General features: G+C 38.4%; 4 protein-coding genes across 4 annotated transcripts; all 4 read right to left on the reverse strand.

Annotated features, from left to right (window-relative positions):
- Positions 1-10,942: 10,942 nt before the first annotated feature.
- On the reverse strand, positions 10,943-11,965 carry LOC130664979 (uncharacterized). The gene has a single exon (XM_057465204.1). It carries the CDS (start codon positions 11,963-11,965, stop codon positions 10,943-10,945), a length of 1,023 nt encoding a protein of 340 aa, XP_057321187.1.
- A 509-nt stretch (positions 11,966-12,474) lies between these two features.
- LOC130664986 (uncharacterized) lies at positions 12,475-14,419 on the reverse strand. The gene is made up of 2 exons (XM_057465217.1): positions 14,416-14,419; positions 12,475-14,243 (listed from the first exon to the last, which is right to left on the reverse strand). Exons 1-2 carry the CDS (start codon positions 14,417-14,419, stop codon positions 12,475-12,477), a joined length of 1,773 nt encoding a protein of 590 aa, XP_057321200.1.
- A 917-nt stretch (positions 14,420-15,336) lies between these two features.
- On the reverse strand, positions 15,337-16,821 carry LOC130664993 (uncharacterized). Its single transcript, XM_057465228.1, has one exon. The coding sequence runs from the start codon at positions 16,819-16,821 to the stop codon at positions 15,337-15,339; it is 1,485 nt and encodes a 494-aa protein (XP_057321211.1).
- Positions 16,822-19,493: 2,672 nt separating this feature from the next.
- On the reverse strand, positions 19,494-23,255 carry LOC130665001 (uncharacterized). Its single transcript, XM_057465239.1, has one exon. It carries the CDS (start codon positions 23,253-23,255, stop codon positions 19,494-19,496), a length of 3,762 nt encoding a protein of 1,253 aa, XP_057321222.1.
- Between the last annotated feature and the right edge of the window lie 2,453 nt (positions 23,256-25,708).

The following is a 25,708-nucleotide window of genomic DNA, read 5'->3' on the forward strand; positions in this document are numbered from 1 at the left end:
GACTTTCAATTAGCTTTCAAGGGGACACCCTACAGATTCTAGAACGCCATGTAATTTTTTTCGTTGGGACCACCCCATTTGATCAATTATTTAATTTAAAAACGAGTGGGTCACCTCAAAATGTTGAGTAAAAAAATTTTTTTTTTCTTGAAAAATTTTTTATTCTTATAAGGTACAAATTCTACCCCCATGCTAAGAAAAACGAAAATAAAGTGTTTTTTCAACCCACCCTAATAATTATTCAAAGTAATGAGCGATGGAATTGGCAATATTTTACGGGTTCGTACAAGTTCGTAAGTATTTCTACTTTTCAATCGTATTATAATATATTCATACAACCATTCCAATGTATGCCATCTGCCTTCTGCATTTTATTTTCGTGCAGCTTCGAAGCTAGAAGTTACAACGATTTGAAATTCTGCTGGCAATTATTTTGTAGCTTGTTGCACAAAAATCTTGGCTTTTTTTGCGCATTCCGTTTTTGCATCTAATATTACCTGTCTCAATTTCAGTTCTTGTAAAAAAAATTTAATTTTATTAAATAATTACTACTTTACAATGCACAGAAAGGTTAGAGAACAAAATATTTGTACATTACTAAAATATACGAGTTACAGAGTCGTAACCACAGCTTACTTTCGACTTGATGATTCTGTTCTTTAAAGTACACAAAAAATCAGTATAAATATTGTAACATGAGGAAAATTCGACATCGACCCGAGGTTTGAACTTATTTGAATATAATAAATAATTACCCGGTGAGCAACGTTTGGTGACATCTATGATCACGATTCCGACTTCGACCGAGCAATCGATCCAACGCATGGATTGAAAACGATAGATCCGGGATAGACGCCGAACTGAACGGCCACGTTTATTTTTATTTGAACAATTCGACCCGATCGAACGACCGATTTCGATTCCGATTACTGAACAATTCGATTTACGCCGTTAAGTTGGCGCGAAAATTGAACAAAGTATATATGTGATATTATTATTGAACAAGTGAACCGCGTTCGTGTAATAATTGAAAAATTAATTAATTAATTACGCGTAATAATTATTTCATCGTGCAATTTAACGCGTTACCGAAATAAAATATTATTTTATATTTTATTTTATTTTATATCATCGAGCAATTCTGAGAATTACGGATTATCCGTGTCTCATTCGTACGGCAGTAGAGTCTTTCCGTTTACAATACTCTGACGTCATTCGTCAAGTATTCCTTGTGAAAAATAAAATAAGTTTATTTATTTCGACAACCAAATGTGCTTTCTCCGAGCAATGAACTAATTGTATTTTTTTAGTCACCCTAATCAATTACAAAAATTAAAAATGTTTAGTCTCAGCCATTAATTAAATGTTAATCTAATTATTAAAAGTTAAATTTACAAATCAAATATTATTTCGATAGAGGCAAAAACCTTCAAATAATTCAGATATATTTTTCCCCTTATGGTAAAACTAAATTTCTTCCTTGATTCCATAAAATACAAAATTTTTATACAATTTGTTGATCGACAATATAATACTTAAAAAGTTATACTGAGTAATTGTAGTTTCGATAAATTTATGCAATTAATTTATATTTACAAATTACTGTATTTACAAATTGAATTCATTATATATGCATAAAATTAATAAAACGAAATCTTTGTATACGATGATGAGCTGAGTCAAAAAGTATATACGGTTTAAAAGTTTATATATGTATCCATATATATTTAGTGGTTAAGGTAACATTAAATATAACGAATAAATTATTTAAACTAACTGATTATGTTAGATAAATATTTCTATTTAACGAACGAATGTTATACAGTAAAAGTAAGAATACAATAGAAAATGCTTAAATGCGTGTATGCAGTCCAGCGGTATAACTTATTGTGTCTCCACGGATGAGGCAAAGACAGAAAACAGAAAAATCGATGTTCAAAGCAGATTGCTGAAACCAATCGATCGCTCCCTATGGTAGCAACGCCATGTGTATATATTGTAACGAATGTGAAACTGATCTTTTAAATTATTTGAAAAGTTAGATAACAAATGCCATTATAACAGGTCTATTACTGTTACTCTGGTCGTCCTTATCAAGGGCGCCACTGGAAGTGATAACGGCCTCCCAGAGCCGGATCTTCGATCATCAGGGTCGTTGTAAATTAATTAATTGTAAGAGAGAGGAGGGGAAGGATAATTTATAATAATTTCAATACACCTTTTAATTAACCTTTTTGACCTTTTATTTATTTAATAACCTTTTTACCTTATAAACCTTTTAACCTTATAAACCTTATGCCTTTATATCTTATACATTATACCTTATAACTATCGTCAACTACCTTTGACGTTGTAAAACCTTATTTTAAGCCAACTACCTTTGGCATCACACATACACGCACACGACTTTATTATTACTACTGACCAACTACCTTTGGCATTTATTTAAAACAACTTAAAATCGTCGTATCTTTTAGCCATTTCCTTCTTTTAACAATTATCCGTATCACTAATAATTTTCATTGGAGAACTCAACGTCGCGTTACCCAATACTTCAAAGTATGTGTTAATGACTACTTTGGATTTCCGACTCTTTCCTTATCGGTTTGGACTCTTTTATTGTTATTAATTTTAATTACGATAAATTATTAACTAATTTTATTTAATAATTTTAGTTATTAATTAATTTAATTGATAATTTTATTTATTAATTAATTAAAATTTTCTCTCAGAGTTCTCGCGTCTATTAACCTTGTCTTAATTAATGAATTTATTTATTTCAATAATTTTGGTTTAAGCAATTTATTTAATTTTAATTATTTGTTTTAATTAACAACTAATTTTAACGCGGACTCGACCACGAAAATTCTGGCTTGCGCTCAGCACAATGGGCCTAGAATTTTCTACGACGCCTGGATCCGGCTAAAAGGCCTGGATCTGGTTAGACAAACGTCTGGCTTAAATTAATTTTAACAAAATTCTACGACTAATTAATTTATAACGGGCCTAGACGCGGATTACCCGACGAACGACTAAGTATTTTTTATCGAATTAAATTAATATTCTGGCTTGGGCCTAGAATAATTAATTTAATTAATACCTGATATACACTCCTGATGTCTTTTCCCGTTGCAGTTGTCTCCGTCCTTCTCGTCAGGTTCCTTTGTCTCTTTTCTTTTTTTTGGTTCCTTTGTTCTGGTCTTTGTTCTTCTTTACTGTCGTACTTGCTCTCTCTCGATTTTATTAATGCTCCTTCACCTGTTTTTCCAGATAATTAGTAATAGTTATAAAGGATACCGGCTAATGGCCTGGTATCTATAATATTTAGAAATAATATCGCTTGGTTCCACAATCACAGAATCCAAGTAAACTAATTTTAATTACCTGTTAGATTATTGTGCGTCTACTGGCTTCGGAGGTCTGTCCGGTTGTGTTCTAGTCTCGATTTTTCTCTTCGACACTTATCACGGTGCACCCACTCGATTAAATTCGGCAACGTCCGGAAATCTGGAAACTCCTACTTACAACTAGAGGGGGATTGACGGACAAGCCCCTACAATTACTACTCCTGGTGACAAGTCGCGCTCTACTCCGGATAACCCTGGAGTAGTTATAGTTTTTATCGACGGCGCGTATACTAGGTAATCGTGGTAATCTGAACGCGGAAAATTCAAATTTCCCCTGTTACACCATCTTCTCTTGTTTTATAGATGCGCGATTAAAGTCAGTCAGTCTTATACTAACAACTAAACAGCATGCATTTTGTATCTTAATAAAATATATCTCTTCTGTTTTCGTTTACTGCTGTTAATTGTGTGTTGTTATTTCTAAAATAAGTGTATTATTATTGTAGTGTATAAGTGTCACAATATTTAAATATTGCGGCGTCTCCGCATCAGAGTCGGTGGGCGCCAGATAACAGCACACGATGACTGCACGTCTCCATACATTTGTATTATTATTATTATTATTTTGTTTACATGACATATTTTGTTTTAATTACTGCGTTTGAAGATGGAATTATTTGCGTATCCAATTTATATGCTTATGATTATTTGACCGCTGGCGCATGCACACCATGCTCATAAGCAATTCGGGGCATCATGTATTAAATAAAAATTATTTATTTAATTGTTAGAGTTAATTTATGCAATTAAACGATAATATTATGTTATTAACATAATGATTACCCTGGTAATAAATCACCTGCGGTAATAAACTAAAAAATATCAAGGTACTCTGGGCTGATTGATTTGGCAACTCTGAAATAATTTAACATGAGATGGACAGACAATTGCTATGGTGGAGAGTGAGATATATGATAAAATGGCGTCAGCCGAGATGCCGGCATGAGATTCACGTGCTGCCGTGGTCAGACGTGTTTGAGCCTTGTTACAGTCAACGTGTGTTGTTGTTGTGCGCCATTGGAATAATTAATACTGATATTAAATCAACACCTAATTATAAAGGTTGAAGCTAATCCTCCATTGAGTTTGTTGTAATTAATTGAGGAACAATTAATTCTTGATATTAACAAGTTGGTGAGTACCTTGAAGTTTCCTGTTGGCGTGTGTTGATCCCGCGTCGGTGACTGATTACCGGACGCGATAAATTTTGCGTCGTAATTTGTTGCAATCAAACAAATGCATATGAGTCGAGTGCGTAACTAATTTGCTTGGACAAATAAATTAGTAGTAAATGATTATTAGATTGCAATTTATATGAACACGCAAATTACTAGCCAACTGAGGTCATTTATGCGTATGCGTATTGTTTACAAGTAGTAATTATTATTTTATAAGTATAATTTATAATTTACAATTAATTATTATTTGCGATTAACGTATAAAGTATGCGCACGATTAATTATTTACAATTATTAATTATCATTTTGCAATTATGATTTACCGGTTGCAATTTATAATTTATTGAGAAATAATTTATTATTTACAACAGGGTGGTCCAAAAAAACCGACTATTAACTGATAATATGTGACTAATACTTTAAATTAGTTTTTGCATTTTTTTATAACTCAATTATTGTCGTTTCACTTAAATATAACTTTTGCGTAACCGAAAATATACAGGACAGTCTTAAACAATAAAATTGGGTAAGTTTTGAATAAGCAAAAAAAACCCAAAAATTGAATTAAAAAATAAAAAAGTATGTAAATAACTTATTATTTATATATCTCGGGTTGTATTTTTATTCATTATGATACAAATTGATAGTGAAAAAATCGAGAAGCATTATTATTAATATTCAAGCGTCGCTCGAAAACATCCAAGAGACAGTACTCGGAAACATTAAAAATTCTTGAGCGCCGTTTTAATATTTGAATTTGGGGCTGAAATTTTCAGCGTAGTCATGATTTCATAAATATAAACTATAGCTGCCACGAGAAAAAAGAAACTTAGAACAAAAAAATCCGAATTTCGATCATTTTTGATATTTTCAAAATTCGTGAGCGACCTCTTAGAAATTTTTTATCGAGCTGATTTTTGGAGAGGCTTCTTGAAACATATTGAATAAACTAATTTTCATAAGAGACTCGAAAAAAAAATAGTCGGTTTTTTTGGGCCACCCTAATTTACATGAATGATTCTTATTTTGCGAACAGTAATTGTTAATCTACATTTATGTTTATTAATTGCAAGTAATAATTTATTACTTACCTTTATGATTATTCTTTTGAGAGAAACAATTTATTATTCACATTTATTATTATTATTTCGCAAGAACAAATTCATTATTTACATTTATCATTATTTATTTACGATTATTACGTAGTATTCACAAGTATGATTTATTATTTACGAGAAATATCGTATTATTAAGGGTGCCGTGATTTTGTCCGAATGACGGTAATATTACAGAAACGAAAATTGTAGATACTTTTTAATGTAGTACTACAGTGAGAAAGATTATATTGCATATAAAAATCAAGCAATGAAAGTACTAGATTGAGAAGGACATACACAGATTAATTTTAGTTTAAATACCATATTATTGAAATCTATATGACTGGTGAAAACGGTACAATAATGATACCAACTTTAAAAAACGCGATACCATCTTATTATTCGAGATTTTTCACGTCAAACATATAGTAAATAAACAACGTATTACTTCCGTTACCTAAATTCGTAATTCAATTAGAAGTAGTTACAAATAAGAATTAATAGAAGTTCAGTAAATGAATTTGTAATTAAATATGATCTTTTGGCTAGACATGAAAGTTAGAGTATATTGAAAAGGTATCAAAATGCAAAGCTAAATACACTTTAAACTAGACTTCTTGAGATGTTGCAACAATGTATGCTTGTAACAGAATGAAGTAAGCTATTTACAAGTTACGTTTGTGGAGAGAATACCAGTTTACGCCCGAGCACGATTGAGCAATAGTACAAAGAAAATCCAGACCCTAATTAAAAATATCCATTGAAAAGGATTGAAAATTATTTCAATTCTTTTCAATCCCACGGAGGTTTTGGAAAGTATTGAATGGAATTGAAATTTCGATCATTTGAATACTTTCTAATTCTTAAAATGGAATTTAAAAGTATTGAAAAGAATTTAATCTTTCATCATTTCAATACCATCCGATATGGAATTATTTTGGTATTGAAAAAGATTCAGAAAGATTCAAAAATGTCAATTCATTTGAATTCGTTTCAATCTTACACTTGATCCGAAACATCGAACTATTTTGGTATTGACAAGGATTCAGAAAGATTCAACAATTTCAATTTATTTTAATTCTTTTTAATCCTACACTCGATCCGAAATATCGAACTATTTTGGTATTGAGAAGGATTTAAAAAGATTCAAAAATGTCAATTCATTTGAATCTTTTTCAATCCCACACGTGACTCGAAATGTGGAATTAATTTGTTATTGAAAAGTATTCAGAAAGATTTAAAATTTCAATCTATTTGAATCTTTTTCAATCCAACTCTTAACCCGAAGTATGGAACTATTTGAGATTGAGAAGGATTCAGAAAGATTCAAAAATTTCAATTCATTTTAATTCTTGTCAATCCCATACGTGACTCTAAAATTCGAAACTTTTTGGGTATTGAAAAGTACTCAGAAAGATTAAAAATATCAATTCATTTGAATTTTTTCCAATTCCTCGGAAGTTTAGAAATTCTTATATCATTTTGGAATTGAAAAGTATTAATTTTATGTCCAAATGAAAACCTTTGAGTATAGAAAGTATTCAAAAAGATTCAATTCTCATCTTTTTCAATACTTTTCAATGAATATTTTTAATCACGGAACTCAATATGCGTCAATCTTTGGAGTTGATACCGACTGCTGTAATTGCGCTTTCCTGTTGGTCAGTTAAATTTTGAATGATAACTCTATAAGATAAGATAATAATAAAAAACTAAAACAATATAAATTCATGAGATTTTTTAAATTTTTAATTACGATCAAATTATTTATTTTAAAAAGTTGGTAAACACTTGTATCGATGAAACTGATTAAAATAATTCTTTAAATACATTCTAATTTTAATCAAGCATAAAAAATTTGTAACATCTATATAAGTGTTACATGAAAATTTATTAAAAAAAAAGAATTAAAATAAAAAATCATGCACAAAATTATATTTTTTCAAAATTACTTTACAATTTAAATTTTCATTTTCTAAAAAACTGTTAAATTTGTTATTTGAAAAGTAAAAAAAAAATAAATTCTATCTTGTTAAATTTTTTAAAAACTAATGTAATTTTAAAATGATACTCAAAATAGGGAACTTGAGATATATTTATTTATTTATTTTTTTTTTTTTTAAAGTAAACTTATTTTGGCTTATATTTGAGCTACAAAAAATTTAATTGAGCTTATTTTTGAAAGTTTTTTTTTTCACAAGCACTTGCTTTAAAAAACTAGTGTAGTTTTAATTATGTTTTAAATATTAGATCATGTTTAATTATTATTTTTTATCAAATTATTTATTTGGAGCCTTCAATTTTTACAAAAAATTACTTATTACTTACAAAAAAATCGGTCTATCGGTTAACCCTGTGGGCCAGCCCCAAAACTTCCCGCTGTTTTCGAGCTCGTTGAGCGTTCAATTTAAATTAAAATAAAATCTATTATGCACACTGCCGATAATGTTGCAAAACCACTCAGGGTTATCCGGGGTAGGATGCGACTAGTCGACCGGGGAGTGGAAATTGGAGGCTCGTCTGTCAGTTCCCAATTAACGTTAAGTAGGAGTGACTGATGACTGAAGACGCCCGAAGTCATCCGGGGATTAAGTTATTAGAAACGGAAGCCGGAACGAAAAACGACACTTGTTATCGGAACGACCGGACCACACAACGTTCATCAGAGCAGTAGTGTACAGCTGAATAGACGCCACCGTCAGACGCCATTAATTTCATCAGGTAATTATTTAATTGCACCTTGGGTTTTATTGTGGAACCAAGCGATAGTTTTTCTAAAATTGTTTATAAAATGCCAAGCAGGTAGCCGGTATTTTCTTACATCATTACTCATTGCGTCTGAATAACAGGTGGAGGAGATAACGAGTTTGGAAGTCGAGAGTAAGAGAGAGAGGACAATTACACGAACGAGACAGAATTTTTTTCAAAGTACGGGACAGATACACGGACCAGGACGAGACCAGGACGGATATAACGACGAGAAGGAGAAATAAAATTTATTGTAATGGTATTTATATTCCAGGCAGGAATCCGGAAAAATTTATTAAGTATTTAATCGTACGTCCGGTGTCGTCGCGTCGTATTTAAAACTCGTAAATTAATTCAAGTAATCCAAAAATTTAAGTTAATGAACTGGCTAGAATGAAATTAGATAAATTAATTAAATAATTAACTCCAGACAGGTTGCCGGAGCTGTTCCGTAATAAAATATTTCCAGGCAGGTTGCCGGAAATGTTCTAGAAGTTTCCAGGTGGATTGTGTAACCCACGCACCGGAAATTGTCGAGTCTAGTCAATAATCGAGTCGATAAAATTTATCAAATAATTAATAAAATAAATAAAATTAACATCGAATTAAAATAAGGAAAATTAGCGTCTCGATAATAATCTGAAACGGTGCAACTTATTTCCCACGTGGAGATGATGAGAGACAAGTTGCTCGTTCACAAATTTATTTCTTACAATAAATCTCCACAAAATTCACTAGACTTAATTTTACTATTTATTACAATACTTCTATATTAATAATATTGTAACTTCTTTATCTGAGTAATCCACGATTCTCAGTGGTTGAGGACCCAACAACTATCTACCAACGTCGACAATTACTTACTCTTACCACCGTTACAGGAACAAAACAATAAGAGCTTCGTAGAAGGCTTACCTGTGTCGTCACTGATCCCGAGTATTTGCTTCACCACGTGGAATAATTATTTAATACTTATTTAAGGACAAGGAATTTATTCTCTAGTGTAAAATAAATCTCTCAACACGTGGTTAAAATAAACGAATAACTTTATTATAAAAATACTAATTTAACGAGCACTTAGCCCACGGAAATAGTATTCCCAAATCAATCGAAAGTAACGGCAAAAATGCCCAAAAATATAATCGGAACTTTATCTTTAAAGATTCCACAATTAAATTTAGATTATACTTGCAACAATAAAAACGTGACCGTTCACTATAATGGCGAACCAGAGAAGGAAAAGCTTTTCTCTCCCCGCAAGTTTCGTGGGTCCATCACTTTCCCACGTGGCAATTTATGGTTTTGAAACCATCTATGATCTGAGATCGATACAAGTTATCGATTGTTTAATTGATTGCTTTGCCCCACCCTAGGGGGCACGCCGTATAGGCTCGCTCGGTATTGCTCCTGCAATCCGGTGACGTATACTCCTCAATTGATGGTAAGAGAGGACACCAATAACAAGTCGCTAATTGGCGGGTCGATTTAAGTCCCTCTAGGGCTGTGAAAACATCACTTTGGTCTTTCGTTGGAGGAATATTCATACGAATATTTCTCTAGCCGATACGGGCCCTCGAATAACCTGCAAGAAAAAAAGGTGCTTCTCTGGACGGCCACGCGCATAGTTTGAATAATAAATATTTACCAGCAATGACGAACGTCTCGTCACAAATCATAAGTCCGTGGTCAAGGTTACCGGTAGTGACGAGTCGAATTAAAATTAAGATAATTAATTCAAATTAAAATAATTAGTTGAATAAATAAAATAAATTAAGTAAGGAAGAAAAATAAATAATTTCAAAAAGAAATTTAAGAATTAACGTTAAAATAAATTGCGGTAATAAAACATGTTTAATTAAGTAATAAATAATTAATTACTAAGTGCGAGGATGAGAGGATCTGGTGTGTGTGAATTAGCGGGTAATGAATAAATTTATTTAACACTGATATTTTAATTAATAACCACTATAAATATTTTATTTACAATATATACACTTGTTGCTAATTATTTATAATGAAATTTGAGATTTTATACTGTTATTAATGTTTATTTTATGAGAATTCCACTCGCGACCAACACGTGGCCAAGATGGCGTCGAGGCGCGAAAAGTGCCGGTACACGAGGTGAGACTAATTAATGCAAAAAATCTACTGAGATTACCAATGAGAACAAAAATAATTATTGTAATAATTACTATTAATGATTACAATCAAAATGCACTGAGAACTTTACTGAGAACGCAAACGATTACGATATTACGAGACGACTTATGAGAGCACGAGGCGTCAGCCATGAAATCACTGTAACTATATGAGTGAGAGAGAGCGTTGAAGAGTGAGGGAGACAGCGCATCCGTCTTCTTCATCCCCACTCTAGCGGTCCCTTGAATGAGAATGCGACTAGCGGAGCCGCCTATAGTGGATGACTGATCGGTAATGCCGGCGATAAGATATCGACGGTGAGAATAGAATAGCTGAGCGCGGGAGATTTGAACATTCTCCCCGCCTTCTCCTACTCATTGGAGAAGTGAGACAATTTCTGAGAATCTTCCGTGGTCGATGAGACGGGCAATAGCACTCGTTTGCTTATTGGCCTTTTGAGAGATGTTGATGCAGTTTTGAGAGTGACCACTCTGATGAGACCATCGGCACCGGGATGTAGTTGGATGACACGGGCGAGCGGCCATTTTGTTGGTGGATACCGCTCGTCTGAGAGCAAGACAAGTGATCCAACTGCGATGTCGTGATGAGAGGTGTTCCATTTTGAGATCGATTGATGAGATTGTAAGCATTCTGTAGACCACCTGTCCCAGAAATGCTGTAAGCGTTCTTGAATATGCTGCAGATGAAATAGTCTTGAGGTTGAGATTGCAGTAAGATTGGGTTTCGGAATGGTGTTGATGGCAGCACCGCGGATGAAATGTCCGGGCGTGAGAGCAGTGAGATCGTCCGGATCCTCTGAGAGTGCGCTGAGAGGACGAGAATTGAGAACAGCTCCAACTTGTATGAGAAAAGTTGAGAAATCTTCATAGGTGAGAAGTGTATCAGCAATGGTTCGCTGAAGATGATACTTTATTGATTTTACTGCAGCCTCCCATTTTCCTCCCATATGAGGAGCCCCAGGTGGGTTGAATGACCACTGGGTTCCATCATTGGCGAGATGCTGCTGTAGGTGAGATGATTCCTTGAGAGCACCGGTGAGAAGTTGCTTGAGAATGAGATCAGCACCCTTGAAGTTTGTTCCACAGTCACTTCGCAGTGTGCGGCAAATTCCCCGTCTGCTAGTGAAACGGCGGAATGCCTTGAGAAAGCCTTCACTGGAGTAGTCAGTGACAACCTCCAAATGAACGGCTGATGTTGAGAGACAGACAAAGACAGCGATCCAGCCCTTGTAGCATCTAGTACCGCGTCCTTGAAAGAACTTCAGAGACACTGGACCGGCGTAATCGACTCCAGTGTTCTCGAAGACGAGAGATGGTGAGACCCGATGAGATGGAAGTTGACCCATGAGTTGTTGAGATCTGACTCTCCGCATTCGTGCGCAGGTGAGACAGCGATGGATGAAGTTTTTAATTGGAGCTCGTCCACCAGTTATCCAACACTTCTTGCGGACATGAGATAAAGTAAGCTGGGTACCTCCGTGCAAAGTGCGTTGATGAGAGCCGGAGATGATGAGACGGGAGAGCAGACAATCCTTGGGAAGGATTGCTGGATGCTTGCTGTCAGCATCCAATGCTGAATTTTAAAGACGTCCACCGACTCTGATTACACCAGCTTGATCAATGAATGCGGTGAGACGGGTGAAACAGTGAGATTTCTTGAGAGTACTGCCTTGAGATAATACTGAGATTTCTGATGAGAAATATTCCTGCTGTGTTGATTTGATCCAATGAATGAGAGCTGATTGTAATTCAGCAGGTGTGAGAGGTGAGATGCTGAGTGATGAACCAGGTACTTTCTTAAAACATGAGATTGCTCTGAATACTGTTGCAGTACGCCGGAGTAGAGTTGTGAGTAGAGATGGCCATTGAGAGGGAGGATCAGCTAGCCAGCTGGGTCCTGACCACCATACTGATGGTTGATGAGCTGAGATGCGGATAGACCCCTGGATGTACAGTCAGCAGGGTTTTGTTTTCCTGAGATGTATCTCCAGTGTGCATTTGGAGAATGTTGCTGGATCGCTTCAACTCGATTCTTGACGAATTCTTTCCATCTTGTTGGTTCACTGGTAACCCAAGCAAGTGTTGTTGATGAGTCGGTCCACAAATAAGTTGGAACATGAGATAATTGCAGCGTAGATGAGACATAAGATGCCAGTTTTGAGAGCAATAATGCAGCTGAGAGTTCGAGTCGAGGAATTGTGAGACGTTTGAGTGGTGCGACCTTTGTTTTTGAGCAGATGAGAGAGATGATAGTCTGTTCGCCAGGTTGACAGACTCTGAGATATATTACTGCAGACATTGCAGCTTGAGATGCGTCATAAAACCCGTGAATCTCGATGCCAGATAAATTTGGGATGAGATTGATCCATCGAGGAATTCTGAGATGAGAAAGTTGAGGTAGTTCATCGCGGAAAGTTTTCCATCGGTGAACTAGCTCTGGTGAGAGTGAATCATCCCAGTCGACCTTTTGTAGCCAAATGTCCTGGATGATGATTTTTGCTTTTACAATTACTGGTGAGATTAAACCTAGAGGGTCAAATAGCTGAGCAGCCTCTGAGGTGATGGTGCGCTTGGTGATACTGAGAGTATGAAACGTCTTGCCAGTGAATGTGAGAACGTCTTCTTGACAATTCCATGAGAGACCCAAGATTTTTGAGATGTGGTCTGAGAATGAATGAGAATCTTTTGGACTGAGTGATGATGAGATTTTGTTGAACTGAGGGTGGTTGCTCTTCCATTTAGCTAGTGAAAAGCAACCTAAGTTGCAAAGTGCCTCGACATTGTTTGCAATGTCGTTGAGATCGCTGAGATTGTCGGCACCGCCGCCGATGTCGTCGACGTAGCTGCCCTTTTGAAAGGGTTCCACTGCTAGTGGATATTGAGACCCTTCGTCGATGAGAAGTTGTTTGAGAGCTCGGCCAGCAAGATATGGTGCTGGTCGAGTGCCATATGTGACGGTGTTGAGTTGATAAGCCACAGTGAGACCATTTTCAGTCCAGAGAATGCGCTGATAATCCCTGTCATCAGAGTGAATGAGAATTTGACGAAATATCTTCACGATGTCCGTCAAAAAGATGTATCTGTGACTTCTGAGGTACAGCAGTACATCACAGATCTTTGCTTGAAGACTTTGGCCGATATGCAGATGATTATTGAGAGAGCTGGCTGATGATGTCTTGCTTGAACCATTGAACACGACCCTCAACTTGGTGGTTTCGCTGTCTTCGCGAACAACGCAATGATGAGGTAAATAATATACATGAGAAGGTTCAGGCGATGTAGATGAGACTCGAGTCATGTGTCCAAGTGATTCATACTCGTTGAGAAAAGTAGTATATTGACCTTGAAGTTCTGGGTTTTGAGAAAGACGCTTCATGAGACGGTTGAGACAGCGCTGCGCAATATGACGAGATTCACCTAGCTTCTGATATGATGATTTGAATGGTAGACGGACGATGTATCGTCCTGATGCATCTCGAGAATGAGTTGATAGGAAGTGAGCTTCACACTCAGCTTCCTCGACGGTTAGAGTTTCGTTGCAGGACTCTGGAACTTCTTCAAGTTCCCAGAACTTGGTGAGAGAGTCGTGCAGTTGAGCATTTGAGATGATATGATGAGACAGTCTAGGTGAATGATGAGATTGTTCATGAACTGGGCCGAGAATTGTCCAATTAATTAATGTAACGGGACCTAAGTCCGCCTCCGCCGACCGGAAGCCGATTCCTCACCCTTTTGGGCATACTCGCGTTGCGTGTGGTCCCTATCTTTGGCACTACCATATATTATAAAAGCGAAATGTGAGTATAAGCTCACATTAACTTACCCATTAGGCATGCATTGCATGTGGGTGTCTCACCAACAACCACCACGAGTCCGACCTCATTCGGACCCAAACACTTCTCCCATTTCTGGTCAAAGTGGGGCTTGGAATGGATCCCCCATGGTACCAGACTTCAGCTCTGGTGAACCGCTTGCATAGGTTAAGTGGTGGGGCGCGCAAGTTCTTCCCCAACCCATAAGGGCTACCTCCACTTAGGAATATAATCACCAAGATTTCAGATACGCCATTATAAACACATACCCTCATCCATCACTCAGTGATCTCTAATCTACGAGTTTTTTGTGGACGCCATGATGTTTTGAGGCACAAAATGGCGGAGGTTCTCCACTCGCCACCGAGAATTGTCCAGCCAAGCATGGTTTGTTGAGCTATTGGTTCTGATGAACGTCCTGTTATGAGACCAGGTCGGATAATTTGACCGTAGAAATCTGCGCCGATGAGAAGGTCAATTTTGCCAGATTTGTGGAAATCTGGGTCGGCGAGTTCTAAATCTTGAATATGAGACCAAAGAGTGGATGATATTGAGACTGATGGAATCTGCGCTGTGATGTTCTTGAGAAGGTGTGCGTTGAGGTATGCGTGTTCTGATGAGATGGTAGACTGCAGTTTGAATGAGACCATGCCTGAGGTTTTTCCTGATGAGATATTGCCAACTCCTTGCAAAGGTATGTTGCATGGCTGAGAGATGAGACTGCAAGTGTGAACAGCAGCTTGAGAAATCAGAGTAAGTTCTGATCCAGGATCAATAAGAACTCTGATTCGATGAGACGAACCTGATTGATGAGAGATGAGAGCATGTGCGGTTGCCAGCAGCACTGTCGGTCGAGATGTCACATGCTTGTGATCTGGAGCACGGCTGATGGCAGATGAGATGAAAGCTGCTGCCTGAGAAGAGCAAAATTGTTATTGCTGAGATGTTTGCTGCTGAGCTTCGGGATGAGATGCAGGTGGTGATGAGACTTGCTGCGTTTCAGCAGCTGCTGCAGGTGGCTTCTTGGTAAGCCTCATGAGACGAGAGTAGTGCAGCATTGAGTGGTGAGGCTCGTCGCACTCTTTGCAACGGCGACAGCCCTTAGATTGACAGTTTTCGAAACTGTGGTCGCCAAGACAGTTTCGACAGAGATGAGAATGTGCTGCTAACTGGAACCTTTCATCCGGAGACATTGCCTGGAATCTCGGGCATCCGACGATGAAATGATTGCCCTCACAGCAATGACAGTAGTCTGATTTGAATGAGAGCGTGCTTTTTGGAAGAGCTGGATGAAACTGAGACGTGTTCGATTGAGATCTAGGCGGATGAGATGGCGGATTTCTTGGTGGTGGATGAGACTGCGTTGATGCTTGATGAGACTGAGACTGCCCTGACTGAGATTGCTGAGACGGGGGCGCTGTTGCCACGTGTACTTGAGCTGATGAGGTACAAGATTTGGTTCCCAGGTGGCTGCGTGAATCATTAGCTGGTTTGCGTGGTGAAACACCACACTCCATGGCTTCACGAGCTCTGGCGCGACCGGTGAGGAATATGCGCAGGTCCTCGTAACTTGGAAATTCCGTGGATGTGCCCAAATGAACTTCCCAGGCCTCACGTAATGAGATGTCCAGTTTTTGGACGATGAGATGGACCAGAATCTGGTCCCAGTGCTCGGTTGGCGATCCCAGAGCCTTGAGTGCTTGAACTACCTCGTTGGCAGTGTTGATGATTGCTTTTAACTGCTTTGCAGAGTTGCTGTCAGCAGGTCGGATACTAAACAGCTTGTCCAGCTGCGCTGAGATGAGAAGACACTTGTTGTCATATTGTTGGACAACAGCGTCCCAAGCAGATGCAAGCGAGTCCCCAGTGACTCTAATGTTTGCGATGAGACGGGCGGCATCACCCTCCAATGCCGACTTGAGGTGGTACATCTTCTCAACAGATGTGAGAGATGTATTTTCTCCGATGATCGAGACAAACACGTCGTGGAAGTGTTTCCACTCTTGATATTTGCCTGAGAACTTGGGCACAGGGATAGTAGGGACATCAAGCCTACTTCCAGCTGGTACGATGAAACTCGAGTTGGCCAGAGCACTACCGTGAGACAGTAGTGCTGATTCCAACTCGTGGATGCGATGTAGAAGAGCGTCTTGAGCTCCTTGAAATAGTTTGAGAGCCTTCTCGAATGAACCGTCCGTGAAATATTTGTGCTCGACGGTCACGTCGGTCTTTGATGATAGTAATTTCTCATGGTCTTCTGCAAATTTACTCCAGTGTTGAGTGAGAAGGTCCAACTTTGAGTTGGCTGCACGCAATGAGAGCGTTTCTACTATACCGGCTTCAGCGGATGCAGAAACAGAGGTGAAAACTGAGATGCGGTGCATCTGAAGCACAATTTTATTAGCCACTGTAGCCATATCTGAAAAAAAGCTGAATGAGACACACAAGAAAAATGCGATGCAAAATTGAGACTGAGAAAGTTAATGAGACACAGAACAAACTGACAGTGATTCTCTGTGTGATGATGAGACGCTGAGAACTGTTGCAAATAGACGCAGATGAGAGACGCTGCTGAATGAGAATTAATTTGTACACTAGACACTTCACATTAATTAATTTGCACTGTTGTGTCCCTTAATTAATTTCCACAAGTGCAGTACCACGTCCAGGGTACTCCGCAATGCACCTGTGTTGAAGTGAAAAATATAAACTGCACTGAAGTTACTTAGCGTCACTGAGAATGTTTTATTTAAATAAATTTATTCAACCAATTCACACGATCCGTCTCGAAGGACCAAAAAATGTTTAATTAAGTAATAAATAATTAATTACTAAGTGCGAGGATGAGAGGATCTGGTGTGTGTGAATTAGCGGGTAATGAATAAATTTATTTAACACTGATATTTTAATTAATAACCACTATAAATATTTTATTTACAATATATACACTTGTTGCTAATTATTTATAATGAAATTTGAGATTTTATACTGTTATTAATGTTTATTTTATGAGAATTCCACTCGCGACCAACACGTGGCCAAGATGGCGTCGAGGCGCGAAAAGTGCCGGTACACGAGGTGAGACTAATTAATGCAAAAAATCTACTGAGATTACCAATGAGAACAAAAATAATTATTGTAATAATTACTATTAATGATTACAATCAAAATGCACTGAGAACTTTACTGAGAACGCAAACGATTACGATATTACGAGACGACTTATGAGAGCACGAGGCGTCAGCCATGAAATCACTGTAACTATATGAGTGAGAGAGAGCGTTGAAGAGTGAGGGAGACAGCGCATCCGTCTTCTTCATCCCCACTCTAGCGGTCCCTTGAATGAGAATGCGACTAGCGGAGCCGCCTATAGTGGATGACTGATCGGTAATGCCGGCGATAAGATATCGACGGTGAGAATAGAATAGCTGAGCGCGGGAGATTTGAACAAATATTTGGAAGAAACCTTAGAGGAAAGAGTTACTGACAAGAGTTTGGAAAAAGTGGCGGAATCGCGGAAGTTATTGGAACGGAGTGGAAAAATAAGATACGTAAATGAATTAAGGAGTGATTATGAATAAATAACACTGATCAACAAAATTTTGTAACAAGAACAGTAAGCAGTAATTCCGATATATCTACCTAACTTCTCCACAAAATCATATGTATATTAATTTGATTAGGACTAGTTTCCGTGTTCCGGCACTTATCAGTAAAATTTAATATTAATTGTTTTGTCCTCATTATTTTTTAATTCAGTGATTTATTTTTTAGAAAGTAGCTGTGTTTGGTGTTTGTTGAGTGAAGTGATTCTCAAAGAATGTCAAGAAAGTGTAAAAATGATCCTGACAAGTTCTGTTACATTTGTGATGAAATTACTTTTGTATCTCAACGAAGAGATTTAACACCTTTAATAAAAAAATTGTATGAAAGTGTAAAATATTAACTTAAAAACTACATTAAATATTTAGTTTGCTGGATCGGGATGGTGAAAGAAATAAAAATTCACTTATTTGGTGTATTGTCCATATTTAATAAAAATAAATCACAGATAATAGCATAGAGTACAAGAGTCGATCACGAATTTTGTTAGAGCACTTATTGAATATTATTCGATTGCATTTGAGTTAATTGAATTAATATAAATTGCATGGCACCGTACACATGAATATTATATACATTATATATAGAGCGCAGTTTAATTAAAGATTGAGTTTTTGAGTTTAATAGATTATGAGTTTTCTATAATTTACACGGCACCATACACGTGAATTAATTTATACAAAAAGAGCGCAATAAAGAGTAAATTATTAACAATTAATGATTTACAAATATCATCAATAGTTCGAGTATACATTTTGTCACAATTAATTTTGATACGCGACATTGAGAACGAGTAAGAGCCGAGTATGAACTTAATAGATGCTTAGCGAGCCGAGTCTGAACGTATAATAATTACTTTGCAGTCACAGATAAAATTTGATGTTGATTTTGAGATTAAGTATGACTGGATGACTGAATGATGACGTCAGTCATACCAGTTGACATCGAGTACGAGTAAATAATTGAGCAATGAGTAATAAAGTAAATTGTAAATTGCAATAATTATTTGTGGCTGCAAAGTCACGTGATGGCGAGTATGTGAATGAGTATAGCCCGCACGTTAGTTTAACACGCGGTCACCACAGCAATGAGCACAGAGTTTATATATGAAAAACCGGATATAATTGAAGAATATAGATGATAACAAATACATGGTGAATCAGCGAGTTGCACTTAGAATGATGTACTTGATAATGTAGAGTAATGAACACGATGTAATTGAATTACAATAAAACTGGTAGCACGTGGTGTTCTATCACAAGTGTTGTAGAGTAATGCCAGTTGCCGCGTAGCTGGCTATCGAGTTGAAATTCTGAGTATCAGAGGGCGCGTCGATAGCAGCACCTCTGGTATAGTAGAGCGTCGAGTTATCAAATGTTCTGGCGCGAACATTTGAAATTTACGCAACATTCCGCCCGCCATCAGGAACAGAGTTGCTGATTATGATCTTGAGTACCTGATAATTGATGAGTGAATTGCCATTAAGTTAGGCATCTGGTTCTGGAGCAAGTGGTAAGAGTGCGAGCTTGGCAATTGGACGAGTGAGAGTACCAGTGGCTGTTTGAATGGTTACCACTCGAGTGAGGTTGTCCTTCCCTGGATGGAGTGCAGTCACTTTCGCGAGTGGCCATCGAGTTGGTGGAGTTCGTTCATCAGTGAGAAGGACTAGTGAGCCAAGTTTGATGTCATTGCGAGCATGATGCCACTTGGTTCGAGCCAGATGACGTTGAATGTAACTGGTGGACCAGTGATTCCAAAAATGCTGGACACGTTGCTGAATGAACTGCCAGCGAGAGAGTCTTGATACTTCTGTATCCATGAGTGAAGGTTCAGGGATTGCAACGATTGGTCTCCCAATGAGAAAATGACCTGGAGTGAGCGATGAAGGATCCTGAGGATCGTCGGATAGAGCCTCCAATGGTCTCGAGTTCAAAATCCCCTCCACTTGCGTTAGAAGAGTCGTAAGTTCTTCAAACGTGAAGGCTGATTCTCCGAGTGTGCGAGTTAGGTGATGTTTCACTGATTTCACTGCGGCTTCCCATTTACCACCCATATGGGGAGCAGCAGGAGGATTGAAATGCCATGTGATTTGATGCACAGTGGCCCAATCGAGTAGAGCATGAGATTCTTGAGTGCCTTGAGTGAAGAGCCGCTTGAGTTCCGAGTACGCGCCTTGGAATGTCGTTCCACAGTCGCTGTAGAGTGCTGTACATATCCCTCGACGGTGAATAAACCGTCGGAGAGCTGCTATAAAACCTGATGATGAGTAGTCGCTGACAAGGTCGACGTGAACTGCTGATGTGGTCAGACAGACAAACACACAGATCCAGCCCTTGTATATCCTGGATCCTCGACCTTTCCATGATTTTATTGATACTGGACCAGCGTAATCGACTCCAGTGTGAGAAAATGGTGGCGCTGGAGTGACACGTTGAGTTGGGAGTTGTCCCATTAATTGCTGAGCGCGAACACATCGATGACGAGCACAGACGAGACATTTGAGTATGTGTGAACGTACTGGTTGACGTCCACCAATGATCCAGTATCGGAGTCGAGTATGAGCGAGTGTGAGTTGAGTACCACCATGCATGGTACGCTGATGGGCATCAGAGATGACGAGTCGAGTTAGAGCAGCATCACGAGGTAGAATTGCAGGATGCTTCTGTTGATCTGAGTTTGGAGCATTTTCCAATCTCCCCCCTACTCGGATGATGCCATCGGTGTCTTGATAAGCCACCAACCGAGCAAATGGGTGATCCTTTGGCCATGATGCCTGTTTTTCGAGTAATTGGAGTTCAGAATAGAAATGAGTACGTTGAGTTTCCTTGATGCAGAACTGGAGTGCGAGGTTGATTTCAGTTGATGTGAGTGGACGAGCGAGAGTCGAGTGTGGTATGCGTTTGATTATATCGCGTACCCTCCCACAGATTGCTGTAACTCTGAGCATACGCAATAGGGGGATTGGACGTTCCATTAGCGTCCAAGACGAGTTGAGTGGTTGAGCCGAAACATAGAGTGATTTGACTGGACGTTCTTCCAGGTGAGTATCTGCATCTTTATGAATAGGACTGGTTGGCCAGGACGGCGAGTCTTCGAGCAACCATGATGGGCCAGACCACCATAGTTGATGAGTTTTAAGCTGACTGGTTGTCAAGCCTCGAGTTGCACAATCTGCTGGATTGTCAGTGCCAGGGACAAACTTCCAGTGGCCATCTGGAATGAGTTCTTGAATAAATGACACCCTATTCCTGACAAAGTCTTTCCAGCGAGACGGGTGCGAGTGTATCCACGTGAGCGTGATTGATGAATCGGTCCAAAGATATGTTGGCACATGCGAGTAGTTGAGAGTAGTCTGGCAGTGTTTGACGAGTTTTGCCAACATGTGAGCCGCAGTGAGTTCCAAGCGTGGAATCGTTAGGGGTTTCAACGGTGCCACCTTGGTTTTAGAGCAAAGCAGCGTAACCTTTGCCCTCTGAGTTCGAGTTGTCGGTAGGACCTTGATAAATACTGCCGCAGCCATCGCCAATTGCGAGGCATCGGAGAATCCATGGATTTCTAGAGCCGAGTTCGTGGACGAGTGGATCCATCTGGGAATCTTGATGATATGAATCATATCGAGTTGAGTTTTGAATGAAGTCCATTTCTGTCTTAATTCTGCAGACAATGGAGTGTCCCAGCCGAGTTTTACAAGCCAAAGTTCCTGCATGAACATTTTGGCTTGAATTATGAGTGGTGATAGGAATCCCAGTGGATCAAAGATCTGAGCAATCTCTGATAGAATTGCACGCTTTGTGCATGGTTGAGTTGAGCATGGTGGCGAGTGTTTGAAAGAGAATTGATCCTTGTTTGAAGACCAGTACATCCCAAGAATTTTGGTGCTGACTTCTGGATCCTCAATTTTATATTGTGTAATCGCTTCCGCACGATTGAGCTGAAGTAGTTTGCGATGATTGCTTGCCCATTTGGCGAGTGGGAATCCGCCCGCCTTGCACAGACCCTCGATATCATCTGCAACTGCTTGCAGTGACTCGAGATCATCTGCGCCTCCAGAAATGTCGTCGACATACCGACCTTTAGTGAGTGGATCGATTGCGAGTGGGAATCTATGTCCTTCATCTTCGACCAATTGGAGCAGGGCTCGAACAGCAAGAAATGGAGCTGATTTCGTCCCATAAGTAACTGTGGTGAGTTTGAAGGGGATGATGTTTCCTTCCTTATCAAACCAGAGTATTTGTTGCAGGCCTTGGTCCTTTTCGTGAACCAAAATCTGTCGATACATTTTGGTAACATCTGTGATGAAGATGAACCGGTGTTGTCGCGAGCTGATGAGTACGTCGAAGATGTTAACGAGTAATTTTGGCCCGGTATGCATGATGTCGTTGAGTGAGAGTCCTGAATTGGTTGGTTTTGAGCCGTTGAAGACCACACGGATCTTGAAGTTGTTGTTGTCCTCCTTCAGTACCCCATGGTGGGGTAGGAAGTATTGAACTGATGTTGTAGATGATGCCGCAGGCACCATGTGCTTGAGTTCGAGATACTCTGCCATGAAGTTCATGTAGAGTGTTTTGAGCCGAGCATCATGATCAAGCCGTCGCATGAGATGTTGTAAGCAGCGACGAGCTGCTGTGTATGAGTTCCCCAGTTGTTGCGGGTCTGATATCAATGGCAGTCTGACGATGTATCTGCCAGAACTGTCTCGAGTGTGAGTGTCCCGGAAGTGAGCTTCACAAGCCTCTTCTTCGGGAGTTAATGAGCGTAGTTGAGTTGAACTGACCTCTTCTTGGAGCCAGAACCGAGTTAATAAGTCTTGAAGATCTTGATCATGATGATTGGAGACAGCATGATGAATTCTTAGTGGTTTGTTGAGCCGAGCTTGGACTGGACCAATGATAATCCAGCCAAAGATGGTGTTTTGAGCGAGTAATCCAGGAGAATTGCACTTGATGATCTCGCCAGTGATGACCTGGCCGTAGTAATCAGCTCCAAGGATGACATCCGTTGGACCTGGGGTTCCAAACTCTGGATCTGCGAGCGTGAGATGCGAGTACTGTGCCAAGTCGGTGTTTTGGACTTGGTCAGATGGTAATTGAGCAGTTAAACCACTGAGGATGTGAGCCTTTATCGTGAGTGATTGATCCGAGTGGTATGAACGCAGAGTGAGAGTTGCACACCCTCTGGTATGGCCAGCCTTGGCTGCACCGATCCCTAGGATAGTAAGGTGTGATCGAGCACGAGCAATATTGAGCATTCTTATCAATGAATCTGAAACAAAGGATGTCTCAGAACCGGTATCTAAGAGAATGCGTATGGGGTGAGTACTTAACTTGGTCACTACGTAGACTTGACAAGTTGCTAGTAACGTAGCGTAATGATGAGTTTGAGTACAACCAGTTGTTGAGTTCTGAGTGGGCGAGTGATGAGTACGAGTGCTGCGATCATGAGTATTTTGAGCTTGAGTGTGGGCAAGAGTGTTGTTTGAGTGCGGTGAGCTTGTAGTAGGCGAGTGCAAGTGAGTATCGAGTGCTTGAGTGTCGTGCGGAAGCGCAAAGTCTTATTGAGTTTGAGCAGGAGCACTTTGTCTCATGGACGACGATGCTTGGAGTGAGTGGGAGTTGGAGCGTCCGTCTTAGAAACTCCCTCCCCTGTCGATTTCTTTCCATCATAATTGGAGAATATGGTGAATTGATTATAAGATTAGAGTTTATAGAATATGGGAGCACGAGTTTAGTCTGTGATCACCTTTACGCGGTTTCCACCATCCGATCCGGCTCGAAGGACCATAATGTAAAATATTAACTTAAAAACTACATTAAATATTTAGTTTGCTGGATCGGGATGGTGAAAGAAATAAAAATTCACTTATTTGGTGTATTGTCCATATTTAATAAAAATAAATCACAGATAATAGCATAGAGTACAAGAGTCGATCACGAATTTTGTTAGAGCACTTATTGAATATTATTCGATTGCATTTGAGTTAATTGAATTAATATAAATTGCATGGCACCGTACACATGAATATTATATACATTATATATAGAGCGCAGTTTAATTAAAGATTGAGTTTTTGAGTTTAATAGATTATGAGTTTTCTATAATTTACACGGCACCATACACGTGAATTAATTTATACAAAAAGAGCGCAATAAAGAGTAAATTATTAACAATTAATGATTTACAAATATCATCAATAGTTCGAGTATACATTTTGTCACAATTAATTTTGATACGCGACATTGAGAACGAGTAAGAGCCGAGTATGAACTTAATAGATGCTTAGCGAGCCGAGTCTGAACGTATAATAATTACTTTGCAGTCACAGATAAAATTTGATGTTGATTTTGAGATTAAGTATGACTGGATGACTGAATGATGACGTCAGTCATACCAGTTGACATCGAGTACGAGTAAATAATTGAGCAATGAGTAATAAAGTAAATTGTAAATTGCAATAATTATTTGTGGCTGCAAAGTCACGTGATGGCGAGTATGTGAATGAGTATAGCCCGCACGTTAGTTTAACACGCGGTCACCACAGCAATGAGCACAGAGTTTATATATGAAAAACCGGATATAATTGAAGAATATAGATGATAACAAATACATGGTGAATCAGCGAGTTGCACTTAGAATGATGTACTTGATAATGTAGAGTAATGAACACGATGTAATTGAATTACAATAAAACTGGTAGCACGTGGTGTTCTATCACAAGTGTTGTAGAGTAATGCCAGTTGCCGCGTAGCTGGCTATCGAGTTGAAATTCCGAGTATCAGAGGGCGCGTCGATAGCAGCACCTCTGGTATAGTAGAGCGTCGAGTTATCAAATGTTCTGGCGCGAACATTTGAAATTTACGCAACAGAAAGTTATTTCAGTTTTCCTATTGGACAGCAAGATAAAGTGTGGATTCCTCACATCTGTTGTGTTACATGTGTAGGACTTCTTACAGGATGGGAAAAAAGATCTCGATCTATGCCTTTCGGAATTCCGATGATTTGGATGGGACCGACATACCATTCAACTAATTGTTATTTTTGTCTGACTAATACAAAAGGCATTACAATTAAAACTAAAAACCAAGTTAAGTATCCTGATGTGCCATCTGCTAATAAACTGATTTCTCACAGTGAAGAACTACCTATACCAGAACCACCTCAGCGCTCTGATCTTCAACTGAATCAGAAGAAACAGATAATAAAAGTACTGATCCTGATTTTCAAATTGCTTCGTCATCTATCTGTCTCAAGGAAGAAACGCCACACCTATTATCTCAAGGAGATCTTAATGACTTAGTTCGTGATTTACACTTGTCTAAACAACAAGGAGAACTTTTAGGATCTCGATTAAAAGGATGGAATTTATTGCAACCAAACACAAAAATAACTTTTTTTCGGCATCGAGATGAAGAGTTAAAAAGCTTTTTTTCACAAGATTGTCACGATATTTAAATATCGCGGCATCTTCGCATTAGGTCGGGAGGGGGCAACAGATGGCAGCACACGCTGCTCTCACGTCTCAAATATTATTATTATTATTTTATGTATTATTTTATTTTAATTACTGTATCTTTATTATTTACTTGATTCTTTAGGTGTAAATTGCGTCAGATTCAGAAAAATTTACTAAATTATTTAAACATGTAAATGGATTTTATAGACGCTGGGATGAATAATTGCGCATTTTATTTATATACTTATGAT

Source organism: Microplitis mediator, chromosome 1 (assembly GCF_029852145.1).
Source record: "Microplitis mediator isolate UGA2020A chromosome 1, iyMicMedi2.1, whole genome shotgun sequence".
In the NCBI taxonomy this organism is placed as follows: Eukaryota; Metazoa; Arthropoda; class Insecta; order Hymenoptera; family Braconidae; genus Microplitis; species Microplitis mediator.

Coding starts and splice junctions, on each gene's coding strand:
- LOC130664979 (XM_057465204.1), bottom strand. CDS start 11,965: ATGCGGAGAGTCAGATCTCAACAACTCATGGGTCAACTTCCATCTCAT.
- LOC130665001 (XM_057465239.1), bottom strand. CDS start 23,255: ATGCTCAATATTGCTCGTGCTCGATCACACCTTACTATCCTAGGGATC.
- LOC130664993 (XM_057465228.1), bottom strand. CDS start 16,821: ATGGCTACAGTGGCTAATAAAATTGTGCTTCAGATGCACCGCATCTCA.